The sequence below is a fragment of the Octopus sinensis genome, linkage group LG29 (genome assembly GCF_006345805.1).
Source record: "Octopus sinensis linkage group LG29, ASM634580v1, whole genome shotgun sequence".
Lineage (NCBI taxonomy): Eukaryota > Metazoa > Mollusca > Cephalopoda > Octopoda > Octopodidae > Octopus > Octopus sinensis.
In genome coordinates this window covers 8,414,148-8,438,612 of record NC_043025.1, presented here as the reverse complement: position 1 = coordinate 8,438,612, position 24,465 = coordinate 8,414,148, and the positions used below count along the sequence as shown (strand labels likewise).

Genomic DNA, 24,465 nt, shown 5'->3' with positions numbered 1-24,465 from the left:
AACAGTAAAGAGTAAAGTACTGTTTATACTTTGTGGATTTTCACCTGCTGCCTTGGGGCTTGGAATGTAACACCTGCGATAGTTGAGGGATTAATGTATATAAAAAAAACTGCCTCGCATCGAAAGGGAATCGGGTTAATATTCCCAAACCCGAACTCGGAGAGTGCCCGTCCGTCGGTGGGAATGCGGCGTGCTCTTCCTAGCAGCGCGTCCGTGTCGAAGCCAGCGGCCGGGCGAAAAAAAATAATAAGGCGGCGTGCTGGCAGAAACATTAGCACGCTGGGTGAAATGCGTATCCGTATTTCGTCTGCCGTTATGTTCTGAGTTCAAATTCTGCCGAGGTTGACTTTGCCTTTCATCCTTTCGGTGTCGATAAATTAAGTACCAGTTATGCACTGGGGTCGATGTAATTGACTTAATCCGTTTGTCTGTCCTTGTTTGTCCCTTCTGTGTTTAGCCCCTTGTGGGTAGTAAAGAAATACGTATATAAAAAAACTGTATCCCTTCGCCAACCCATGCTGAAAACAGTGTGGTAGGGTAAGCACTCATCAAATCAGTATGATCTGAAGCCAATCTCTGGTAGAGAGAATATGCTGAGACCCTCCTTGTCCTGCAGTGGACTGAATATTGGCACTCAATCTAATGTAATCCAATACTCTGGACTACTATATCATCATCATCGTTTAGCATCCGCCTTCCATTCTGGCATGGGTTGGACGATTTGACTGAGGACTGGCGAACCTGATGGCTGCACCAGACTCCAATCTGATCTGGCAGAGTTTCTACAGCTGGATGCCCTTCCTGACGCCAACCATTCCGAGAGTTTAGTGGGTGATTTTAAAATGCTACCGGCACGAGGGCCAGTCAGGCGGTACTGGCAAGGGCCATGCTCGAATGGTGTTTTTTTATGTGACACCTGCACAGGAGCCAGTCCAGTGGCACAGGCAACGACCTCGCTCGATATGTGTGTGTGTGTGTGTATGCGTGCATATATATATAAATACAGAGAGAGAGAGAGAGGAACATACACACATATATTATATTATATTAAATTAGAGATAAAACCACTATTAGGCAAATCAAACAGTGAAAAACATAAGCCAATACATAGAAATAAAATTAATTAAAAAATATATAAAAAATATAAAATAAAAAATTCCAAATTAAAATATTTAAATTAAAGTTAAAATTTTAAAAATTATTTAAATTAATAATTTAAACTTATAAATTTTAAATATATATATATATATATATAAATTTGTATTGTCTCCCTGGTTTTTATGTGCTAGGCCACTTGGTGTTAAACTGATGGTTTTATTAAATTAATATCTAATTTTTCACCCTCATTTATGAATATATAAATATATTCTTTCTTTTTCTTTTTCCTTGTTTCAGTCATTTTGACTGCGGCCATGCTGGAGCACTGCCTTTAATCGAGCAACTCAACCCCGGGACTTATTCTTTTGTAAGCCCAGTACTTATTCCATCGGTCTCTTTTGCCGAACCGCTAAGTAACGGGGACATAAACACACCAGCATCGGTTGTCAAACAATGCTAGGGGGACAAACACAGACACACAAATACACACACGCATATATATATATATATACATATATACGACGGGCTTCTTTCAGTTTCCGTCTACCAAATCCACTCACAAGGCTTTGGTCGGCCCGAGGCTATAGTAGAAGACACTTGCCCAAGGTGCCACGCAGTGGGACTGAACCCGGAACCATGTGGTTGGTTAGCAAGCTACTTACCACACAGCCACTCCTGTGCCTATATATTTTATTATTATTATTTTATTTTATTTATTTATTTATTTTTTTTAATTATATAACTATCAAAAAGTATTAAAAGTTTAATATAAGATAAAGATATATATATATAGAAAGAGGGGAGTAGTTAGTGATAAGGAAAACAGAGAGAGAGAGAGAGAGATGGCAGAAAATATGAAAGACAGACAGACAGAATAAGAGGAAGGAAAGCTACAATAATGGTTCTACTTACAATTCTTGAGCCAGTTATGCATTGGTATATTCCAGTTTGAAACAGTCTCCACCAGGGAGCGTGGCACTTCTATGTAGGCAGGCCGGGTAACATCAAAGTCCCTAGTAACAAGGAGAGGACTGAAGCCATGCTTAACAGGTAGAGGTAAGAGCAGAGAGGCAAGGGCAGAGGGTGAGAGGAGTGTAAGAGAAGCAGGGAGGGAGGAGGGATGAGAGGGGAGAGACAAATGTATGCAGCAGAACAGAAAAAAAGCCGAGTCAATGAGATGGGGGGTCGATCATTAGAAAGAGGGTCTTCCTCACCCCACCTTCACATATGAAGCAAGTCTCTGAATTCATCTACTTTTGTTTGCAGAAAATAAAGAAATAACAGTAATAACGTTTAATAAATGTTGCTTATTGCAAGTTATGGATGATTCTTTTAGGACTTCATTGCTTTCAGGCTTAGCTTAAGGTATTTTCACACCTGACATCACAAAATGCGTCTGAATAAACATTGCCAGACAGCAAATAGAGACTCAGACATTGCTTAGAAAATAGTTTTCATTTTTAACCTCACATATAGTACGCACTAGGGATTTTGGCCTTTTAAATTTTGGGGAAAAAGTGCGGATTATACTCGAGGATTTACGGTAATTATAAAAATATGATAGGATTTTCTAAGCATTGAAAGGCTCTGAGGACCCACCCAAGTAAAATAAGAATGTAAGGGGTCCATAGGCAAAAAAGAAAATGGTTGAGAACCACTGCGTTAGACAATGAAGTCCTAGTTATATGTCTAAATAAAAGACAGGATGGTCACAGCTGGAACGTCTTAGATTATAGAACTATTGGATTAGAGTTGATCTGGGTTTAAACAACAAAAATAATGAGGGACATGTTAGATACTGTAGTCCTAGATACATTGTGGTCTGAATAAAAGGCAGAATGGTCACCACTGGAACATCTTTGATCATAGGTCTGCTGGATCGAGACTGACCTGGGGCTAAACAACAATGACAAAGAAGGACATTAGATAATCTTGTCCTAGATACACTATGCCAGAATGAAAGGCAGAATGGTCACCACTGGAACATCTTTGATCATAGGTTTGCTGGATCGAGACTGACCTAGGGCTAAACAACAATGACAAAGAAGGACACATTTGATAATGTTGTCCTAGATACACTATGCCAGAATAAAAGACAGGATGGTCACCACTGGAACATCTTTGATCATAGGTCAACTGGATCAGGACTGACCTGGGGTTAAACAACAATAACAAAAAAAAAGCCCTCTAGCAGTTGGTGAGTTAGGATTAAGGTTTTGGTATGAATATAGAGATCTGGGGTGTTGGCAAGCTTTGTGGAAGGAAATAGGGGATTTAGACAAGGTCCAGATAAAAGCAGCCATCAGAAAGAAATAAAAAAATAAAAACAGTTGAAATTTTTAAAAAAACATTTTGTTAATAATAATAATAATATTAATGGTTTCAAATTTTGACACAAGGCCAGAAATTTTGGGGGAAGGAGTACGTCAATAACATTGACCCCAGTGCGCAACTGGTACTTATTTTATCGACCTTGAAAGGATGAAAGGCAAAGTTGACCTTGGTGGAATTTGAACTCAGAACGTAAAGATAGATGAAATGTGGCTAAGCATTATACCCAGTGTGCTAACAATTCTGCCAGTTTGCCACATTAATAATAATTATTTATTGGCCACAAGGGCCGCAGAAACATTCAGGACAATACAAAGAGAAAAGACTGCGAGGAGTTACATAAAAAAGGGTAAAACAGAAAAATGATTTGCGAAAAAACCTTAGCAAACGAAATCCCAACGGAGGGGTGCACCACCTAAGGGCAACCAAAGAACCCCACAGATCCCAAGCCACCCAACCCACAATGCTCAAGCTGCTTCTACCATTTTTTTAAGAGCTTTTTGGTTCCCTTTTTGCCAGCAATTAAGATTTGTTTCATGAGATCATAAGCAGATTGTGGAGGCACATGGCCTAGTGGTTAGAGCAGCGGACTCGCGGGTCCGAATCTCAGACCGGGCGATGTGTGTGTTTATGAGCAAAACACCTAAGCTCCACGCGGCTCCAGCAGAAGATAATGGCGAACTTCTGCTGTTCATCAGTTTTCCTGGGTGTTTCGGCTTGATAATCGTCCACAACTGCCTCAGCAAGTTCCCACGGCATTCTCCAATGATGGTGTGGTCCTTTTGAAGACAGTCAATAAACACAATGCCTCTTGTAGCCCTCTAAAAACTGAGACCATTGCCTTCCGTGCAGATGAAATGACTCAGGTCATTTTGAAGCAGGTGAGGAGGGGGTGTTTCCAACGCATGGAGTGTCTCTGGCTCAAAGCGCTGAACCCATCACTAAAACTGGGTCAGGAAACAAACAAATGGCGGTGCCCCAGCATGGCCACAGCTCGTGAGCTGAAACTAGAATCAATCATTCCAGGAAACTAGCTGGATCTGCCTCCTCAAACAATGTCAGGTTTTCTGCTGGTGTGAGGTCAGCCTGATGCGCTTCTGATCCGGTGTCAAAAGACATGGCACCCACTGAGCAGAAACCATTGTCATGCCGGTTCATTGTGCACAATACTCGCATCTCTCCCACAGGATATGCTAATACCATTGGCTATTTGATTTACAGTCAATCACCTGACATCCATCACCATGTGGTAAACATGATCGTTGTTTTCCTCAGTTGTGGCAACTGCAGAACGTCTAAAACTTGGATCATCTTCTCTAAATCTTGGATCGTCCTCTCTAAATCTTGGATCATCTCTAAATCCTGGATCATCCTCTCTAAATCTTGGATCACCCTCTAAATCTTGGATCATCCTCTCTAAATTTTGGATAGTCTTCTCTAAATCTCGGATCATCTTCTCTAAATCTCGGATCATCTCTAAATCTCGGATCATCTTCTCTAAATCTCGGATCATCTTCTCTAAATCTCGGATAATCTTCTCTAAATCTCGGATAATCTTCTCTAAATCTCAGATCATCTTCTCTAAATCTTGGATCATCTTATCTAAATCTTGGATCATCTCTAAATCTTGGATAATCTTATCTAAATCTTGGATCATCTTATCTAAATCTCGGATCATCTTCTCTAAATCTCGGATCATCTTCTCTAAATCTCGGATCATCTTCTCTAAATCTCGGATCATCTTCTCTAAATCTCGGATAATCTTCTCTAAATCTCGGATAATCTTCTCTAAATCTTGGATCATCTTCTCTAAATCTTGGATCATCTTATCTAAATCTTGGATCATCTCTAAATCTTGGATCCTCTCTAAATCTTGGATAATCTTATCTAAATCTTGGATAATCTTATCTAAATCTTGGATAATCTTATCTAAATCTTGGATAATCTTCTCTAAATCTCGGATCATCTTCTCTAAATCTTGGATCATCTTCTCTAAATCTTGGATCATCTTATCTAAATCTTGGATAATCTTATCTAAATCTTGGATAATCCTCTCTAAATCTTGGATCATCTTCTCTAAATCTTGGATCATTTTCTCTAAATCTTGGATCCTCTTCAAGATTCTCCATTCCCCTCTTGAATTTAGCTGCCCACTTTTGCACTGATGAAGCTGGAGTGTCATCCTCTATTGCAGCCACCATGTCACCATAAACGTCTTTGGGAGCTAAACTCTTTCTGTCCATAATCGATAACCTGACGATGCCAAATTTTGTCCATTTTTAAGGGACACTGCAACTAGTTACTTTTGAAGTCCCCTTTGAACAGTTAGATATCGGTTTCCCTGGAAGGGTCGAAATTAGTGCAAAATTTCACAGCTCTAGCATAACTCCTTCATAGTCAGCCTATGAACTTTTCAGGCCACCCTGGGGCACAACATGATATTCCCACAAACACAATGAAGCTCTCTCTCTCTCTCTCTCTTCCAGCTTACATGAAAGAAAAAAAAAAAAACTGAGAATGTAGTGATGCCATACCAGAGGACTTCTCCGTTCACATGTGTGGAACCTAGTCCGTTTAGAGTTAGCGATAAGGTAGAGAGGTAACTGACAAAGTAGTGACTAAATCTGAATGACATAGCATCTCGGTAGGCAGTTAACCACCTGCAAAGAGAAACAAGAAAAAAGTACATAGAATTATGCTCTGATGGATGTGTAATGTTAGTGCTCATACACGACAGAGTGTAAGTACCTTGAGAGAAAAGTTGGGCCTAAGAAGTATCAGATGTGGTGCGCAAGAGAGACGACTGCGCTGATATGGTCATGTGGCGAGGAAGGATGGGGATAGCTGTGTGAAAAAGTGTCACACCCTAGCAGTTGAAGGAACCTGTGGAATAGGTAGACACAGGAAGACCTGGGATGGGGTGGTGAAGCATGACCTCCGAACATTGGGCCTTACCAAGGCAATGACTAGTGACGAGACCTTTGGAAATATGCTGTGCTTGAGAAGACCCAGCAAGCCAAGTGAGATCATAACCTGTGGCCTATGCCATGGGTGTAACCAGCTCACTTATGCATACCTTTCCCTCATTGGACACTAAACTCTGCTTGTGAAGACCTGTTGAGGCAAGTGAAATCAAAATCAAATTCATCGACTGGCATCCGTGTTAGTGGAGCACTAAGAGCACCATCCGAGCGTGACCGTTGCCAGAGCAGCTCACTGGCTTCCGTGCCGGTGGCACGTAAAAAGCACTATTCGAGCGTGATAGTTACCAGCATCGCCTTACTGGCACATGTGCCAGTATCACATGAAAAAACGTTTGAGTGAGGTCGTTGCCAGTGCTGCTGGACTGGCTCCAGCGCAGGTGGCACATAAAAAACACCCTTTGAGCATGGCCGTTGCCAGTGCCACCTGACTGGCACGTAAAAGCACCCACCACACTTTCGGAGAGGTTGGCGTTAGGAAGGGCATCAAGCTGTAGAAACTCTGCCAGATCAGATTGAAGCCTGGTGCAGCCATCCGGTTTGCCAGACCTCAGTCAAATTGTCCAAACCTTGCTAGCATGGGAAGCGGACGTTAAACAATGATGGTGTATGTGTGTGTATATATATATAAATGTGTACATACACACACATAGATATATATGTATGTAGACATGCATTTATATATACATGCCAGTTACATGCTGTCAGTAATTACGCAGTGTAGGCAATTGATGACCTGTATGTAGTAAAACACACAAAAAATAAACGAAACAGATGCATGACTGAGTTGAAGGCAGATTTACTTCTGCTGCCTTTATAACACGTAAAGAAAACAGTGTTATAGGAGTGTATGCAGCATGTGTACTACAGCAGTACTCTGTGTAGCTTAAATACTGAGATTGAAAAGCAGGGGTGAATTATGCCTACCTAATCTACAAAAAAATGTTTTACATTTTATGCATAGTAATCAGAGTAACATTCATAATTTTATTGAATTAGGTGCATATTTTTTCATAAAGGGAAAATTTGGCTATTGATCTATTTTATTTAAAATAGGCACTGCCTACCTTACCTACGCAGGTAGGCAAGGTCTCTGATATACGCATAGTTAAAATTTACAGAAAACAAAAGATGAAGACAGGTGTGGGAACAACAAACAGATGTATTAGTTTAATGCTTGGGAAGAATGGAAAAGCATTTGACGTTTCGAGCCTATGCTCTTAAACAGAAAGGATTGAGAGGGAAAAAGTGTGAAGGGGTTAACTGTTTAACATGATGAAAATGTATGTACATATATGTGTGTGTGTGTGTATATAGCCTAGAGGTATATACAAGTACCTCATGTTCATCTACCTATTACCTCACTCCACTTGAGTAATAAAGGTAGGATGAATATATCTGATTTTGATTGGAAGACTAAGATTTGCCTTACTCTCTGTATGGCATCTATCCCAGTTTGACTGAATAGAAATTTTATGCAAAAAGCTTGCAGATTTGGGTTTTAAGGGTTATCATGAAATCATCCAAATATGCACTTATACCAGTTTTGAAAGTAGGCCCCACATTTGAAAGTAAGCTCCTATATAAATATAAAGAGCGTTGGGCCTCACAGAGGCAATGACAAAGGACCGAGATCTCTGGAGATATGTTGTGACTGCAAAGACCCGGGCTGCTTCCTGCACCAGTTCCGCATAGCCCCTGCCCATTCAAAGTACCTTGCATTTCAGAACAACCTGCTGTGCTTGAGGAGACCTATTGAGTCAAGTACATGAACATCGAAGTAAATATCAATGGAAATAGTAGTTGTGATACCTGAGCCAGTGGCACATAAAAAGCACCATCCGAACGTGGGCGATGCCAGTGCTGCCTTGACTGGCTTCCGTGCCGGTGGCACGTTAAAAGCACCAACCGATCGTGGCCGCTGCCAGACTCCCCTGGCACGTAAAAAGCACCCACTACACTCGCGGAGTGGTTGGCGTTAGGAAGGGCATCCAGCTGTAGAAACACTGCCAGATCAGACTGGAGCCTGGTGCAACCCCTGGCTTCCCAGACCCCAGTTGAATTGTCCAACCCGTGCTAGTGCGGAAAACAGACATTAAACGATGATGATGATAAAATGCCAGTGTGCATACATGACTGAGTGTAAGCGCCCTGAGAGAAAAGTTTGATTTAAGAAGCATCAGATGTGATGTGCAAGAGAGATGACTGCACTGGTATGGTCATGTGTTGCCAATGAATGAGGACAGCTGTGTGAAAAAGTGTCACATCCTAGCAGTTGAGGGAACCTGTGGAAGAGGTAGACTCAGGAAAACCTGGGATGGGGTGGTGAAGCATGACCTTCGAACATTGGGCCTTACCAAGGCAACGACAGGTGACAAGACCTTTGTGGAGATATGCTGTGTTGGAGAAGATCCAACAAGCCAAGTGAGACCATAACCCGTGGCCTATGCCAGTGGTGTATAGCCAGCCCACTTACGAGTACCCTTCATTCATTGGACAATAAACCTTGCTTGCAATGACCTGTTGAGGCAAGTGAAATCAAAATCACAGACGTGGCCGATGACATTACCACTTGATTGGAACTCATACCAGTGGAACTTTAAAAGCACCATCTGATCGTGATCGTTGCCAGGGCCGCTGATTGGCTCCTGTGCTGGTGGCATGTAAAAAGCACCACCCGAGAATGATCGTTGCCAGCGCCGCCTTACTGGCACATGCTGGTGGCACGTGAAAAGCAACATTTGAGCATGGTCATTGCCAGTGCCGCTGGATGAGCTCCCATGAAGGTAGCAAGTAAAAAACTCCTTTCGAGCGTGGTCGTTACCAGAACCACCTGACTGGCCCTTGTGCTGGTGGCACATAAAAGCACCCATTACACACTCGGAGTGGTAGGCATTAAGAAGGGCATCCAGCTGTAGAAAGTTTGCCAGATCAGATTGAGCCTGGTGCTGTCTTTTGGCTCGCCAGTCCTCAGTCAAACCGTCCAACCCATGCCAGCATGGAAAGCGGACGTTAAACGATGATGATGATGATGAAGGGTACAAGGGTAAAGACCTCCCTTTGGTAATGTATGACCATGGGATTGCCCTTAGAAAGTTACCCTCTGAGGCACAAGTCCAGGCAAGGTTGTTTATGGAAGACCAGCAGTCACCCATGCATACCAGCTGCCCCTTTCCACACCACTGATGTTATCCAAGGGAAAGGCAAAGGGGCCGATACAGCTTGGCACTAGTTATTTGTTTATTACCCACAAGGGGCTAAACACAGAGGGGACAAACAAGGACAGACAAACGGATTAAGTTGGTTATACCGACCCCAGTGCGTAACTGGTACTTATTTAATCGACCCCAAAAGGATGAAAGGTAAAGTCGACCTTGGTGGAATTTGAACTCAGAACATAACGGCAGACAAAATACCTATTTCTTTATTACCCACAAGGGGCTAAATATAGAGGGGACAAACAAGGTGAGACAAACGGATTAAGCTGGTTATATCGACCCCAGCGTGTAACTGGTACTTATTTAATCGATCCCAAAAGGATAAAAAGTAAAGTCGACCTCGGTGGAATTTGAACTCACATCGTAATGCCAGACGAAATACGACTACGCATTTCGCCTGGCGTGCTAACGTTTCTGCCAGCTCGCTGCCTTAGTGACGTCGCAACTCATTTCTACAGCTGAGTTAACTGGAGCAACGTGAAATAAAGTGTCTTGCTCAAGAACACAACACACAGCCAAGTCTGGGAATTGAACTCACTATCTCATGAGCCTGACACTAACCACTGAGCCATGCACCTCCACATATCAATTTGTCATTTAATCTCCTAAGTAGTTCCCTTCTGAAACCACACACTTTATCCAGCATCCTTTCCATTGATGTAAGCATCCCTTGGACTTGTTGCTTGGGGTAGTGAGCAACTACCTGATTGCATGGGTCTGGAACCTTGTTGGGGATCTTCCATTGCGAAGGCTGAGCTTTGGTTTTGAGGCTATAGCCATGGACCCAAGATTTGTCACTTACTCTTTACTCTTTTACTTGTTTCAGTCATTTGACTGTGGCCATGCTGGAGCACCACCTTTAATCAAGCAACTCGACCCCGGGACTTATTCTATCGGTCTCTTTTGCTGAACCGCTAAGTAACGGGGACATAAACACACCAGCATCGGTTGTCCAGCAATGTTAGAGGGACAAACACAGACACACAAACACATATATATATATATACAACGGGCTTCTTTCAGTTTCCGTCTACCAAATCCACTCACAAGGCTTTGGTCGGCCTGAGGCTATAGTAGAAGACACTTGCCCAAGGTGCCACGCAGTGGGACTGAACCTGGAACCATGTGGTTGGTAAACAAGCTACTTACCACACAGCCACTCCTGCGCCTTGTTATGCTTATTTTCAAAACATTGATGTCTGTCACTTCCAAATGGAATTGAAGATGAGAAGATGGAGACAAAATGGAAAAGGCGCTGACCCAGAGGATGGTAAGAGAGATGTGCCAGAATGACCAGTCTGGAAAATAGAAGATATTGCTTAGTTCCAAAGGATACACACACAAATATTTCAGTTTGCCTGCTACTTACTTCCAGTGGTGGTCCTGTATAAGCCAGCCAACAGCACAAGTGGACATCACCAAACATATTAAAGCTGAGAGAATGCTTTTGGTTAACTTGAACAACCAGTGTAAATTCTGTAAAGAGAAAAAGACACAGATAAAAGAGGACACAGCTACACACACAATGCTGGTGCCATGTAAAAACATTAAAGGCACCCAGTACACTCTGTAAAGTGGTTGGCATTAGGAAGGGTACCCAGCTGTAGAAACCATGCCAAAACACATGGAACCAAGGCAGCTCTTGTCAAACTGTCCAACTCATACCAGCATGGAGAATGGATATTAAATGATGATGATGATATCCATCCTCCCATCTTCTCCACCCACTATTCCTTGGAAGGCTCGTGGGGGGTAGACTCCTCGGGCACCTTGTCTTTAGGGTCCTATCAAATGAGGAGAAAGTGTTCATGCCCCTTGTGTCCCATTAATAGATACTCTCTCTCTCTCTTGCTCTTTCTGTCTCCCTCTCTCACTCTCTCTTTCTCTTTCTGTCTCTCTCTTTCTCTCTTGCCTTTTCTGTCTCTCACTCTCACTCTCTCTGTCTCTCTCTCTTTCTTGCACTTTCTGTCTGTCTGTCTCTCTCTTTTGCTCTTTCTGTCTCTCACTCTTTCTCTCTCTCTCGCTCTTTCTGTCTCTCTCTCTCACTCTTTCTGTCTCTCGCTCACTCTTTCTCTCTCGCACTTTCTGTCTGTCTGTCTCTCTCTCTCACTCTTTCTGTCTCTTTCTCTCTCACTCTTTCTGACCCATCCATATATCTGCCTCTCACTCCATCCACCTTTTTATATACCCACTCAAATATTCACCTATCCATCTACCCATCTCTTTGTCTCACTGCCCACCTAGCATATTAAACCCCTGGTTTATTTATTTTTTGGGGTCATGCTTTATTTTTTTAATCCTGCTGGGCCTTACTGAGGAACTGACAAGGGGCCAGGTGTTGTGGCAATTTGCTGCACTTGAAGAGACCTGTCAAACTATGTAAGATCATGCAATCCATACATACAGGCTTGCCCGTTACAGGTGCTGGTGCCATGTAAAATGCACCTGTATCAGTGCTGCATGAATGCACCTGTGCTGGTACTGTGTAAATGCACCTGTGCCAATGCTGGATAAATGCACCTGTGCCGCTGCTGCACAAATGCACCTGTGTCAGTGCTGCGTAAACGCACCTGTGCTAGTGCTGCACAAATGCATCTGTGCCAATGCTGGTAAACACACCTGTGTCGGTGCTACGTAAATGCACCTGTGCTAGTGCTGCACAAATGCACCTGTGCTGGTACTGTGTAAATGCACCTGTGCCAATGCTGGGTGAATCTACCATCCAAATTTCATGCTATGTTCTAACCAAATGGGCGCAAGAGGGGCTGTGTGGTAAGTAGCTTACTCACCAACCACATGGTTCCAGGTTCAGTCCCACTGCGTGGCACCTTGGGCAAGTGTCTTCTACTATAGCCTTGGGCCGACCAAAGCCTTGTGAGTGGATTTGGTAGACGGAAACTGAAAGAAGCCCGTTGTATATATGTATATGTGTATGTATATATGCGTGTGTGTGTTTGTGTGTCTGTGTTTGTCCCCCTGGCATTGCTTGACAACCGATGCTGGTGTGTTTACGTCCCCGTGACTCAGCGGTTCGGCAATAGAGACCGATAGAATAAGTACTGGGCTTACAAAGAATAAGTCCTGGGGTCGATTTGCTCGACTAAAAAGGCGGTGCTCCAGCATGGCCGCAGTCAAATGACTGAAACAAGTAAAAGAGTAAAGAGTAAAATGATTAATGATGCTAAAATAATTTCACTAAATCCTTCGTTATTTCCAACATGAATTGAAACGAAGCAGAGTATTTAAACAAAAATATGGCTACAAAAGGTTAAATAGATAACACTCACCATTGGTCTGACACTTTGCTGGGTGATGGTACAGTACTGGTGGAAACTGATCCATGGTCCAAAGATCACGGTACCAACGTTGAACACATAACCGTGGTACTGCCAGATGTCCGGGAGAAAGCTGACAGCAGGGTCACTGACATCAAATGCTAATGAGATAATTTTCATTGACATAATCATCTGGGAACCTGTCGATGAGGGAAAGAGTCAATGCAATTATTGGAATTTGAAGTGACCTTTGGTGATTATTGTTGATTATGGAAAGAAGATGGAGTAATTAATACATTAACACTTTAGAATTTGCATCATTCTTGCAAAAGCAATTCTTATTTATTCACATTGATATGAATTCATTATACATTATCTTGTAGCTTTGAAATTTTGATGAGGTAACTGTTGGGTCATCCCATAAATAATGCAGTTTCTTTTTCAATTGCATGAACTAAAAGTCGGAGGGAGACAGGATAACCTACCTGCATTAACTTGCAATAAAAGCAGGTAGTAATTTTACCTTGTCCTTATTCTTAGTGCAAGCTTTGAAGAGTGCAGTTCGATTTTAACATTTGTTTTTTTCAAAGCTATAATGGAAGTGACAAAGGAGCATATTTGGCATATTTTGCTTTAAGAGTTCAATAAAGGCAACAACGCAATGGAAAGAGCTAAAAATATTAATGCAGTGCCGGTGGCATGTAAAAAGCACCATCCGATCATGGCCGTTTGCCAGCCTCATCTGGCCCCCGTGCCGGTGGCACGTAAAAAGCACCATCCGATCGTGGCCGTTTGCCAGCCTCATCTGGCCCCCGTGCCGGTGGCACGTAAAAAGCACCATCCGATCGTGGCCGTTTGCCAGCCTCGTCTGGCCCCCGTGCCGGTGGCACGTAAAGAGCACCATCCGATCGTGGCCGTTTGCCAGCCTCGTCCGTTTGAATGGGAAACAATGCCCCCACCCACCATATTTGCCAGACACTGCCCCATCTGATTATCAATTATCAGTCTTCAAAATTACTTGGACAGAAAAAAATATGAATTCTGAAGACGAAGTATTTTTCGTCATGAACAAGTGAATTTTAGAAGAGGGGCCTTGCAAGTCTACCAGAGAGATGGAAGAGTATTGTAGAAAATGAAGGGGAGTATATTTCAGATTAAAAAAGAACTTTATTTTAATTTTGAAAAATAAAAGAAGTATAAAAAAAAACGCATTATTTATGGGATGACCCAATATTAACTTTTAGAATGATATTGTAGGGTTGGTGTGAGAGGCCAGTTCTAGCCAGTTTGAACATTTTGGCCAGATATGGCTGGTTTAAATGCTAAAGGGTTAAAGAACACAAAAATGATATTGGGGAAGAAAAGTAACCCTTTTTCTTTGCTGTTTTACAGCATTTTTGGGATTGGGGACTGGACTGAGGATACCTCAGAATCTTCAGAATCTTTGTACAGAAGCAACTCACGAGTCCTGATGTCATCCTCACTTCACCCTCCCGAATGCAATAATTCGGTGGATGACGTAGGCCCAGGATGATGACTTTGAAATGAAGTGGAAAACCCGAAAAGGCAAACTTATGCATGAATGGTTCTAAAACATGTAAATTATGCACAGCTGAGAAAAGGCTAATCATAAATAACATCAACCATGTAATAAAGATTGATTGGCAACATAACATGGCAATTCCGGTCTAGGAAGAATGTTACTGTAATTTAGCCCCAGGAGACATCATCTCCAGCTGGATATATATGACATGATCTGTGTCCTTATATTTTCAAACAAGAGAATCTAGCACCTCCACTAAGCTCAAAACACTATCCCCACTCAACTCAAAATAATATTGGAAATCGCAATACACAGATATTGTTTTGAGCTGAGTAGGGGTGCTAGATTCCCTTGTTCGAAAATAGGACACAGATCGTGTCGTATAGCTAGCAGGAGACTGTCTCCTGGGGCTAAATTACAGCAACATTTGTCCTAAACCAGGATTGCCATGTTATGTTGGCAAACAATCTATACTACACAGTACTGTTGCTGAATATCTCTTGCTGTGAGATTTTAAAATAGTAATTTTCTAACATCAACCATTCTGATAATTATCTGAACACAAGTTGCCAGCCTGGCCTGGCCCCCGTGCCGGTGGCACGTAAAAGGCACCATCCGATCGTGGCCGTTGCCAGCCTTGCCTGGACCCCGTGCCGGTGGCACATAAAGAACACCATCCGATCGTGGCCGTTGTCAGCCTCGCCTGGCCCCCGTGCCAGTGTCACGTAAAAAGCACCATCCGACCATGGCCGTTTGCCAGCCCCGTCTGGCACCTGTGCCGGTGGCACGTAAAAAGCACCCACTACACTCACAGAGTGGTTGGTGTTAGGAAGGGCATCCAGCCGTAGAAACACTGCCAGATCAGACTGGGCCTGGTGCAGCCTTCTGGCTTCCCAGACCCCAGTTGAACCGTCCAACCCATGCTAGCATGGAAAGCAGATGTTAAATGATTATGATGAACGTGTAAGCACTCATGCCAGTGCAAAGTGATTAGCACACATGCTGGCACCATGTAAAAGGCACCCAGACCAGTGTCACATAAAAAGTAGCTAGTACACTCTGTAAAGTGGTTGACATTAGGAAGGGGATCCAGCCATAGAAACCCTACCAAAACAGACAACAGTAGCCTGGGCAGCTCTCTGGCTGGCTATTCTCTGTCAAACCATCTAGCTCTTGCCAGCATAAAAAACAGATGTTAAATGATAATTATGATGATATTGATGTAGATCAGAGCTCTTTACAAAATTCTGCCACTACCACAAGTACCTGTTGAGATTTTGGAAATACATATCAGCCACAAGTTAACATTAATCTACCAAACACTTTCTTTTTATTTACTTTTGGACTTTTTTTCTCTCCAGACTCCCATCAACACTATCATACTACTACTACTACTACTACTACTACTACTACAACAACAACAACAAGAACACAAAGTTTTATTTTCCGTGATCTAAGTATAATTTCTAAAACTTTTCTCACTGTTTTATTGATTCTGATATCTGCTTAAATTTTGTAAAACCTGAGGAAAACTACTCAGTAGAGATAAGGTTTAATAGAGTTGTCCTCCTTGCAACACTTGTGTCGTTGCAGTTAATAGGAAAATAGTTACGCATATTGTAAATTATATCAGACAGTATGCCTTCATTAAAGGGCCATGATCTTAAATTGGCTGAAGGTTGATCAAATTAAATCTATCATGAAACGATTAGTAAGAATGTATTAAATTCATATATTGATCATACCAACATTTCTGTGTGTGTGTGCGCGTGTATATATGCATATATAATACAAGTGTGTATATATATATATATATATATATATATATATATATATATATATATATAATAAATATTAGGGAATATATCCAAATTTACAGGGAAAAAAATCAGATTTAGGATTAAATCCAATTTTATAGTAAAATATTATAAAATATTATTTGAGACAAAACCACTATTTTGCAAAACAAACAAGGAAAGACTTAATCAATACATAAAATTTAATAAATAGTCAAAAAAACCGCCACTACAATCGTTTCTTGTCTTGATCGACAATCTTCAGGTGGACTTCCAATAATTCAGTTACTGGAAGTCCACCTGAAGATTGTCGATCAAGACAAGAAACGATTGTAGTGGCGGTTTTTTTGACTATTTATTAAATTTTATGTATTGATTAAGTCTTTCCTTGTTTGTTTTGCAAAATAGTGGTTTTGTCTCAAATAATATTTTATATATATATATATATATAATATATATATATGCACGTGTGTATGTATGTGTGTGTGTGTGTGTGTATATATATGTGTGTATGTGTGTGTGTGTCAAACAAACAAGAGATGAGTGTTCAATACAAGAAAGGAAATTTCTATCACATGACTAGTTTCATGCCACTGCAATCTACAGGCAAGAACGTTCTTCACTGAAGATCATAGTGACATCAAACTCTATTATTAGACGCACTTTACTGTGATTGGCAGAGATTCATTTATCAATACACTGTTATCAGCAGCAGCTCCCAAATACAGCTTTGAAAGAGAGATTTTGCTGCTTTTGTTATCTCTAGTAGGGCTGGGCAATGATTGTTAAACAGATAAGAGACAAGATGTAGAGAGAGAGAGTTCCTTGTTTGACTTACCCCTAACTTTGTGCCAAGAGGCTGAGTCCACAATAAACAGCTCCCTAATGAAACAAAAACAATGAGAGTGAAAAACAGCTGATAGGGAGACACAAACAAGATTCAGAATAAGAAAATCTGACTCACTCACACATATACATGCTTACACAAATATATATGCATGCATACACTCACATATAGGCATCAATTTATGCACCCACAAACACCCATATATATGTGTATTATAATAATAATAATGAAATTATTGGATACAGTTGCTCAGGTGCACCACAACTTGTCAGAAAGTGCATATAAAGCATATGCAGTAATGTAGAAATGTCTGGGAAGCGAACAGTGTATGAGTCAGATACATGCTTGCTTGTGTATGGAGGGGAGAAAATCAGGTGTAGTGTTGGCGAATCTCAGAAAGCATGGAAGCTTTGAAGGATGCAGTGCTCCGACGACTAACAACTGATGCCGGCAGTTTGTTCCATGCTTCAGCGTGTGTATTGAGGGGAGAAAATCAGGTGTAGTGTTGGCGAATCTCTCAGGAAGCATGGAAGTTTTGAAGGATGCAGTGCTCCGACAACTAACAACTGATGCCGGCAGTTTGTTCCATGCTTCAGCGTGTGTATTGAGGGGAGAAAATCAGGTGTAGTGTTGGCGAATCTCTCAGGAAGCATGGAAGTTTTGAAGGATGCAGTGCTCCGACGACTAACAACTGATGCCGGCAGTTTGTTCCATGCTTCAGCGTGTGTATGGAGGGGAGAAAATCAGGTGTAGTGTTGGCGAATCTCTCAGGAAGCATGGAAGTTTTGAAGGATGCAGTGCTCTGACAACTAACAACTGATGCCGGCAGTGTGTTCCATGCTTCAGCGTGTGTATGGAGGGGAGAAAATCAGGTGTAGTGTTGGCGAATCTCTCAGGAAGCATGGAAGTTTTGAAGGATGCAGTGCTCCGACAACTAACAACTGATGCCGGCAGTGTGTTCCATGCTTCAGCGTGTGTATGGAGGGGAGGAAATCAGGTGTAGTGTTGGCGAATCTCAGGAAGCATGGAAGTTTTGAAGGATGCAGTGCTCCGACAACTAACAACTGATGCCGGCAGTGTGTCCATGCTTCAGCGTGTGTATGGAGGGGAGAAAATCAGGTGTAGTGTTGCGAATCTCAGGAAGCATGGAAGTTTTGAAGGATGCAGTGCTCCGACAACTAACAACTGATGCCGGCAGTTTGTTCCATGCTTCAGCGTGTGTATGGAGGGGAGAAAATCAGGTGTAGTGTTGGCGAATCTCAGGAAGCATGGAAGTTTTGAAGGATGCAGTGCTCCGACAACTAACAACTGATGCCGGCAGTTTGTTCCATGCTTCAGCGTGTGTATGGAGGGAAGAAAATCAGGTGTAGTGTTGGCGAATCTCAGGAAGCATGGAAGCTTTGAAGGATGCAGTGCTCCGACAACTAACAACTGATGCCGGCAGTTTATTCCTTACTTCAGCAACTCTTAGTGTGAAAAATTGTTTCCTAAAGTCATGGAAGGAGCTGTGTTGTTTTCTGACTTTGTAAACATGTCCTCGGGTGTTAGACGGGTGGAGTTTGAAAAGGTGCTCAGAGTTATTGTTTGTAAGATGGATAATAATTTTATGGGTGTCTGCCAAGTCAGCTGCCAGACGTCGGAGTTTCAATGTATGTACGTATGTATGTATGTATGTATGTTAGGAGGCACAAGCACTTACCCATGTACACACAGGGTGGTAACTTCTACCTTTCAGATTCAGTTACAAAGCTTCGGGTGGTCTGCGGCTATAGCAGATGACACTTGCTCAAGGTGCCATGCAGTGTCATCCAAGGAAAAGGCAAAGGCCAATCGATACAGCTTGGCACCTGTGACATCGCAACTCATTTCTACAGTTGAGTGAACTGGAAGCAACGTGAAATAACGTGAAAGTGTCTTGCTCAAGAACACAACAAGCAGCCTGGTCCGGGATTTGAGCTCACAACTTCACGATCCTAAACTAGACGCTCTAACCACTGAACCATGCACCTTCACTAATGATAATAATAATAATAATGATGATGATGATGATGATGATTCTCTCTACTAAAGGCACAAGGCCTGAAATTTTTAGGGAGGGGGTAATAGTCAATTACATCAACCCTAGTGTTTCACTGGTACTTAATTTATCAACCCTGAAAGGATGAAAGGCAAAGGTGACCTCGGCAGAATTGAACTCAAAATGTAAGGACAGTCAAAATGCTATGAAGCATGGCCTTAACCAGTTGAGCATGTCCCTTAGTGGCTGACGATATGTGCATCTCTGGTCGCAAGCAGAAGTAGTGGGGGAGCATCAAGCCGTGAGTTGAGAGGGATTCTTTGGGAGTTTGGATAATTCACCTTTGGAACCATGGGTGTTTTGTTCAACATCCTTAAACAAGCCTTATTCAGGGACCTTTCGAGTGGGATGGGTTACTCGACCAGAAGAAAATTCTAACTGGTCCCCCACCTGCAAGGTCATGTGCTGTTTAACTTGATATGAGATCAGTATAATGCGCACATATGGTTGTGATGCATGTGCCTGGCGTACCCTTCTCAGATGGGTAGTCATGATGGGTATATTGGGCTTCGTATATTTGTACCCCAGTGTCACTCTCACTCAATAATAATAATAATTTGATGCAGTACCAGGCAGTGGCTCTCATGGCTTCTGATCTTAACTGATTGGAAGTGTTATCATGTACATTGTTTTGTCTTGGTATAAAAGATGGGCTACAGCAAATATTCTGCTCAATACCACAGATATGCTTGTCAGTTGTTTGACCTTAACCAGTTGAGCATGTCCCTTAGTGGCTGACGATATGTGCATCTCTGATCACGAGCAGAAGTAGTGGGGGAGCATCATAGCCATGTGTTGAGAGGGATTCTTTGGGGTTTGAATAGTTCACCTCTGGAAACATGGGTGGTTCTTTCAACATCCTTAAACAACCCTTATTCAGGGACCGTTTGAGCGGGATGGGTTACTCAACCTGAAGAAAATTTTAACTGGGCCCCACCTGCAAGGTCATGTGCTGTTTATCTTGATATGAGATCACCATGTCGCGCACATATGGTTGTGATGCATGTGCCTGGTGTACCCTTATCAGACGGGTAGTCATGATGGGTATACTGGGCTTCGTATATTTGTACCCCAGTGTCACTTTGATGTCATACACTGCTCTCTCACTCAATAATAATAATAATAATAATAATGGTTTCAAAGTTTTGGCACAAGGCCTGCAATTTTGGGGGAGGGAGCTAGTTGATTGATTCAACCATGCCACCTCAGTGCTCAGCTGGTATTTTATTGACCCCAGGAGGATGAAATGCAAAGCCTTTCATGAGATCAGTATGATGTGTACATATGGTTGTGATGCATGTGCCTGGTGTACCGTTATCAGACAGGTAGTCATGAAGGGTATGTTGGGTTTCATATATTTGTACCGCAGTGTCACTTTGATGGCATGCAAAGGCGGCGAGCTGGCAGAAACGTTAGCACACCAGGCGAAATGCTTAGCGGTATTTCGGCTGCCGTTACGTTCTAAGTTCAAATTCTGCCAAGGTCGACTTTGCCTTTCATCCTTTCGGGGTCGATTAAAATAAGTACCAGTTACGCACTGGAGTTGATATAATCGACTTAACCCGTTTGTCTGTCCTTGTTTGTCCCCTCTGTGTTCAGCCCCTGGTGGGTAGTAAAGAAATAGGCATGCATAGCATTCTCACTCAATAATAATAATATAAACAGAATATCAAACGTTTTGGCACATGGCTTTTGGCCCGTGTTGCTAATTCCTTGCCTTGACATCTGTAAAGAAGTTATGCAAGTGGTGCCTTTCATTTCCAATCTTCTGTGAAAACAGGCCTTATTTGGAAACAGGTGAGGGTTTGGTGACAGGAAGGGCATCCGGCCATAGAAAACCTGCCTCAACAAGATCTGTCTGACCCAAGCGAGCATGGCAAAATGCATGTTAAAACAATGACGAAGATATATATGCATACCCACATATAAATTTTAATACACACATACACATGCATACATACCCTCACATATAGATATTCATACACACATACACATTCACATATAGATAATATATGCACATACAGGCGCAGGAGTGGCTGTGTGGTAAGTAGCTTGCTAACCAACCACATGTTTCCGGGTTCAGTCCCACTGTGTGGCATCTTGGGCAAGTGTCTTCTGCTATAGCCCTGGGCCGACCTACATCAGGGTTGGAGAGTGTGCGCCCTCTGGTATCGCGAGTAGATGGCTTCCAGAGGAGAAGAGTAGAAATTACTTCTTTTTCAGCTCTGCAACAATGTCCAGCAAACTGGACTCTCCTACCTTTCACTAGAGATGACACAGGTGGTAGTTTCCCATATATTTGTACTTTGGTTGGATGAAGCTTCCATGAGAGATTTTGAGCTCTCATAAGGAGGCGAGTGTAGGTTCCATCCAACCGCCTCTCAAGCTTCTTTGATAATGTCCAGATTTCTGAGCCATAACTTCAAATATTCATACAGTCAATAATATTGTCTAACTCATACATACACACATGCACATAAATAACAGTTGTTTGTTTCTCTCTCACACACACATGCACAGCCATATACACATAGGGGCTGTGTGGTAAGTAGCTTGCTTACCAACCACATGGTTCCGGGTTCAGTCCCACTGCGTAACATCTTGGGCAAGTGTCTTCTGCTATAGCCTCAGGCCGACCAAAGCCTTGTGAGTGGATTTGGTAGATGGAAACTGAAAGAAGCCCATCATATATTTATATATAAATAGGCATGGGAGTGGCTGTGTGGTAAGTAGCTTGCTTACCAACCACATGGTTCCGGGTTCAGTCCCACTGCGTGGCATCTTGGGCAAGTGTCTTCTACTATAGCCTCAGGCTGACCAAAGCCTTGTGAGTGGATTCGGTAGACGGAAACTGAAAGAAGCCCGTCGTATATATGTATATATATATATATACATGTGTATGTATGTTTGTGTGTCTGTGTTTGTCCGACCAACACCGCTTGACAACCGATGCTGGTGTGTTTACATCCCCGTAACTTAGCGGTTCGGTAAAAGTGACCGATAGAAAAAGTACTGGGCTTACAAAAGAATAAGTTCTGGAGTCGATTTGATCGACTAAAGGCGGTGCTCCAGCATGGCTGCAGTCAAATGACTGAAACAAGTAAAAGAGTAAGTAAAGAGTAAGAGTATAGTCTCAAACATTCATACGGATGATAATATAGTCTAATACTCTCACACACACACACACACACACGTGCATAGAAAGAAACAGCAACTTACAGTAGGATAATGATTAGTACAACCGAAGCCGACACGCAGATGCCGCAAAGGGGCCGGCACTTGAACACGGTGATGGTAATGACAAGGTAACCCAAACCGGCAGTGATGAGCAGATAGAGCATGGTGGAATGGAAGAAGTTGTAGAGGATACTGAGTCCAAACAGACCACTGGAAAAATGCACCACTGACCTCTGTATGGTGGTTTCACTGCGACCTGGAGAACGAAAGAGGAGAGAGAGAGAGAGAGAGAGAGAGAGCATAAGAAATATCAGTTGTTAGAGTAATATTTCTTTACTACCCACAAGGGGCTAAACATAAAGGGGACAAACAAGGACAGACAAACGGATTAAATCAAGTACATCGATCCCCAGTGCGTAACTGGTACTTAATTTATTGACCCCGAAAGGATGAAAGGCAAAGTCGACCTCGGCAGAATTTGAACTCAGAAAGTAGCGGCAGACGAAATACCTATTTCTTTACTACCCATAAGGGACTAAACACAGAGGGGATGAACAAGGACAGACAAACAGATTAAGTCGATTATATCGTCCCCAGTGCGTAACTGGTACTTAATTTATCAACCCCGAAAGGATGAAAGGCAAAGTCGACCTTGGCGGAATTTGAACTCAGAACGTAGTGAGAGACGAAATACCTATTTCTTTATTACCCACAAGGGGCTAAACACAGAGGAGACAAACAAGGACAGACAAGGGGATTAAGTCGATTATATCGTCCCCAGTGCGTAACTGGTACGTAATTTATCGACCCCGAAAGGATGAAAGGCAAAGTTGACCTTGGCGGAATTTGAACTCAGAACGTAACGGTGCTTTAAATGTGGCAACAGCAACGGTTCTTTTAATGTGGAACCAGCAACGGTGCTTTTAATGTGGCACCAGTGCTTTTAATGTGGCACCAGCAGAGAGTTTTGTGTTTGTCCCCCACCACTGCTTGCCAACTGGTGATGGTGCCACATAAAAAGCAACTAGTATATACCCTGTAGATTTGTTGGCATTAAGAAAGGCAATTCAGCCGTAGAAACCAAGGCAAAACGGCCAATGGAACCCGGAGCAGCTCTCCAGCCTTGCCAGTTCCTGTCAAGCTGTCCAACCCATGCCAGCATGGAAAAGGGACGTTAAATGTTGATGATGATGATGATGATGATGATGATGATGAATTTAGTGGGCTTGGTAAAAGAGACCGACAGAATAAGAACCGGGCATAAAATGAAAATAGGTCTGGGGTTGATGCATCCAACAAAAATCTTTCATGGTGGTGCTCCAGCATGACCACAACCCAATGACTGAAACAAGTAAAAAGAGTGTGTGTGTGTGTGTGTGTGTGTGTGTGTGTGTGTGTGTGTGTGTGTGTGTGTGTGTGTGTGTCTGCCACCACTTGACATTCGGTGATGGTTTGATTATAACTCCATAATTTAGGGGTCAGAAAAGTGGCCAACAGAAAGAAAGTACCAGGGCTTAATAAAACATAGCTTCTGGGGTCAACTTGTTTGACTAAACACTCCAGTGTTGTACTCCAGTATGGCCGCAGTCCAATGACTGAAACAAAGTAAAAATGTAGGAGGAGTGGATACACATAAACGTACTCAGAAAAGCTGGACCTAAAAATCATCAGATGTGGTGTGCAAGAGAGACGTTTGCGCTGGTATGGTCATGTGGCGAGAATGGATGAAGATAGTTGTGTGAAAAAGTGCCACACCCTAGCGGTTGAGGGAACCTGTGGAAGAGGTAGACCCAGGAAAACCTGGGACGAGGTGGTGAAGCAAGACCTTCGAATTTTAGGTCTCACTGAGGAAATGACTAGAGACCAAGACCTTTGGAAGTATGCTGTGCGTGAGAAGACCCGGCAGGACAAGTGAGACCATAACCCATGGCCTCTACATGGGATGTAGCCAGTCCACTTATGCATACCATTCCTTCTTGGGACACAAAACCTGTTGAGGCAAGTGAAAATCGAAATCGATCAACATCAATGGAAATTGCAGCTGTGATATCAGTGCAGGTGGTACGTAAGAGAACCATCCGAATGTGGCCGTTGCCAGCGCCGCCCCGACTGGCCTCTGTGC

The 24,465-nt window shown here is 42.6% G+C and overlaps 1 protein-coding gene across 2 annotated transcripts in view; it reads right to left on the bottom strand.

The window, feature by feature from the left end:
* The window catches only part of LOC115226104 (protein-serine O-palmitoleoyltransferase porcupine-like), a 74,422-nt gene that overhangs the window by 13,544 nt on the left and 36,413 nt on the right, over window positions 1–24,465 (bottom strand). For both annotated transcript variants that reach the window (XM_029797088.2, XM_036515027.1), the window contains exons 4-9: window positions 22,386–22,599; window positions 17,081–17,124; window positions 12,916–13,103; window positions 10,998–11,104; window positions 5,964–6,089; window positions 2,011–2,111 (exon numbers count right to left, since the gene is read on the bottom strand). In XM_029797088.2, the coding sequence (XP_029652948.1) occupies window positions 2,011–2,111; window positions 5,964–6,089; window positions 10,998–11,104; window positions 12,916–13,103; window positions 17,081–17,124; window positions 22,386–22,599 (780 nt within the window). The remainder of the gene's footprint in view (window positions 1–2,010; window positions 2,112–5,963; window positions 6,090–10,997; window positions 11,105–12,915; window positions 13,104–17,080; window positions 17,125–22,385; window positions 22,600–24,465) is intronic.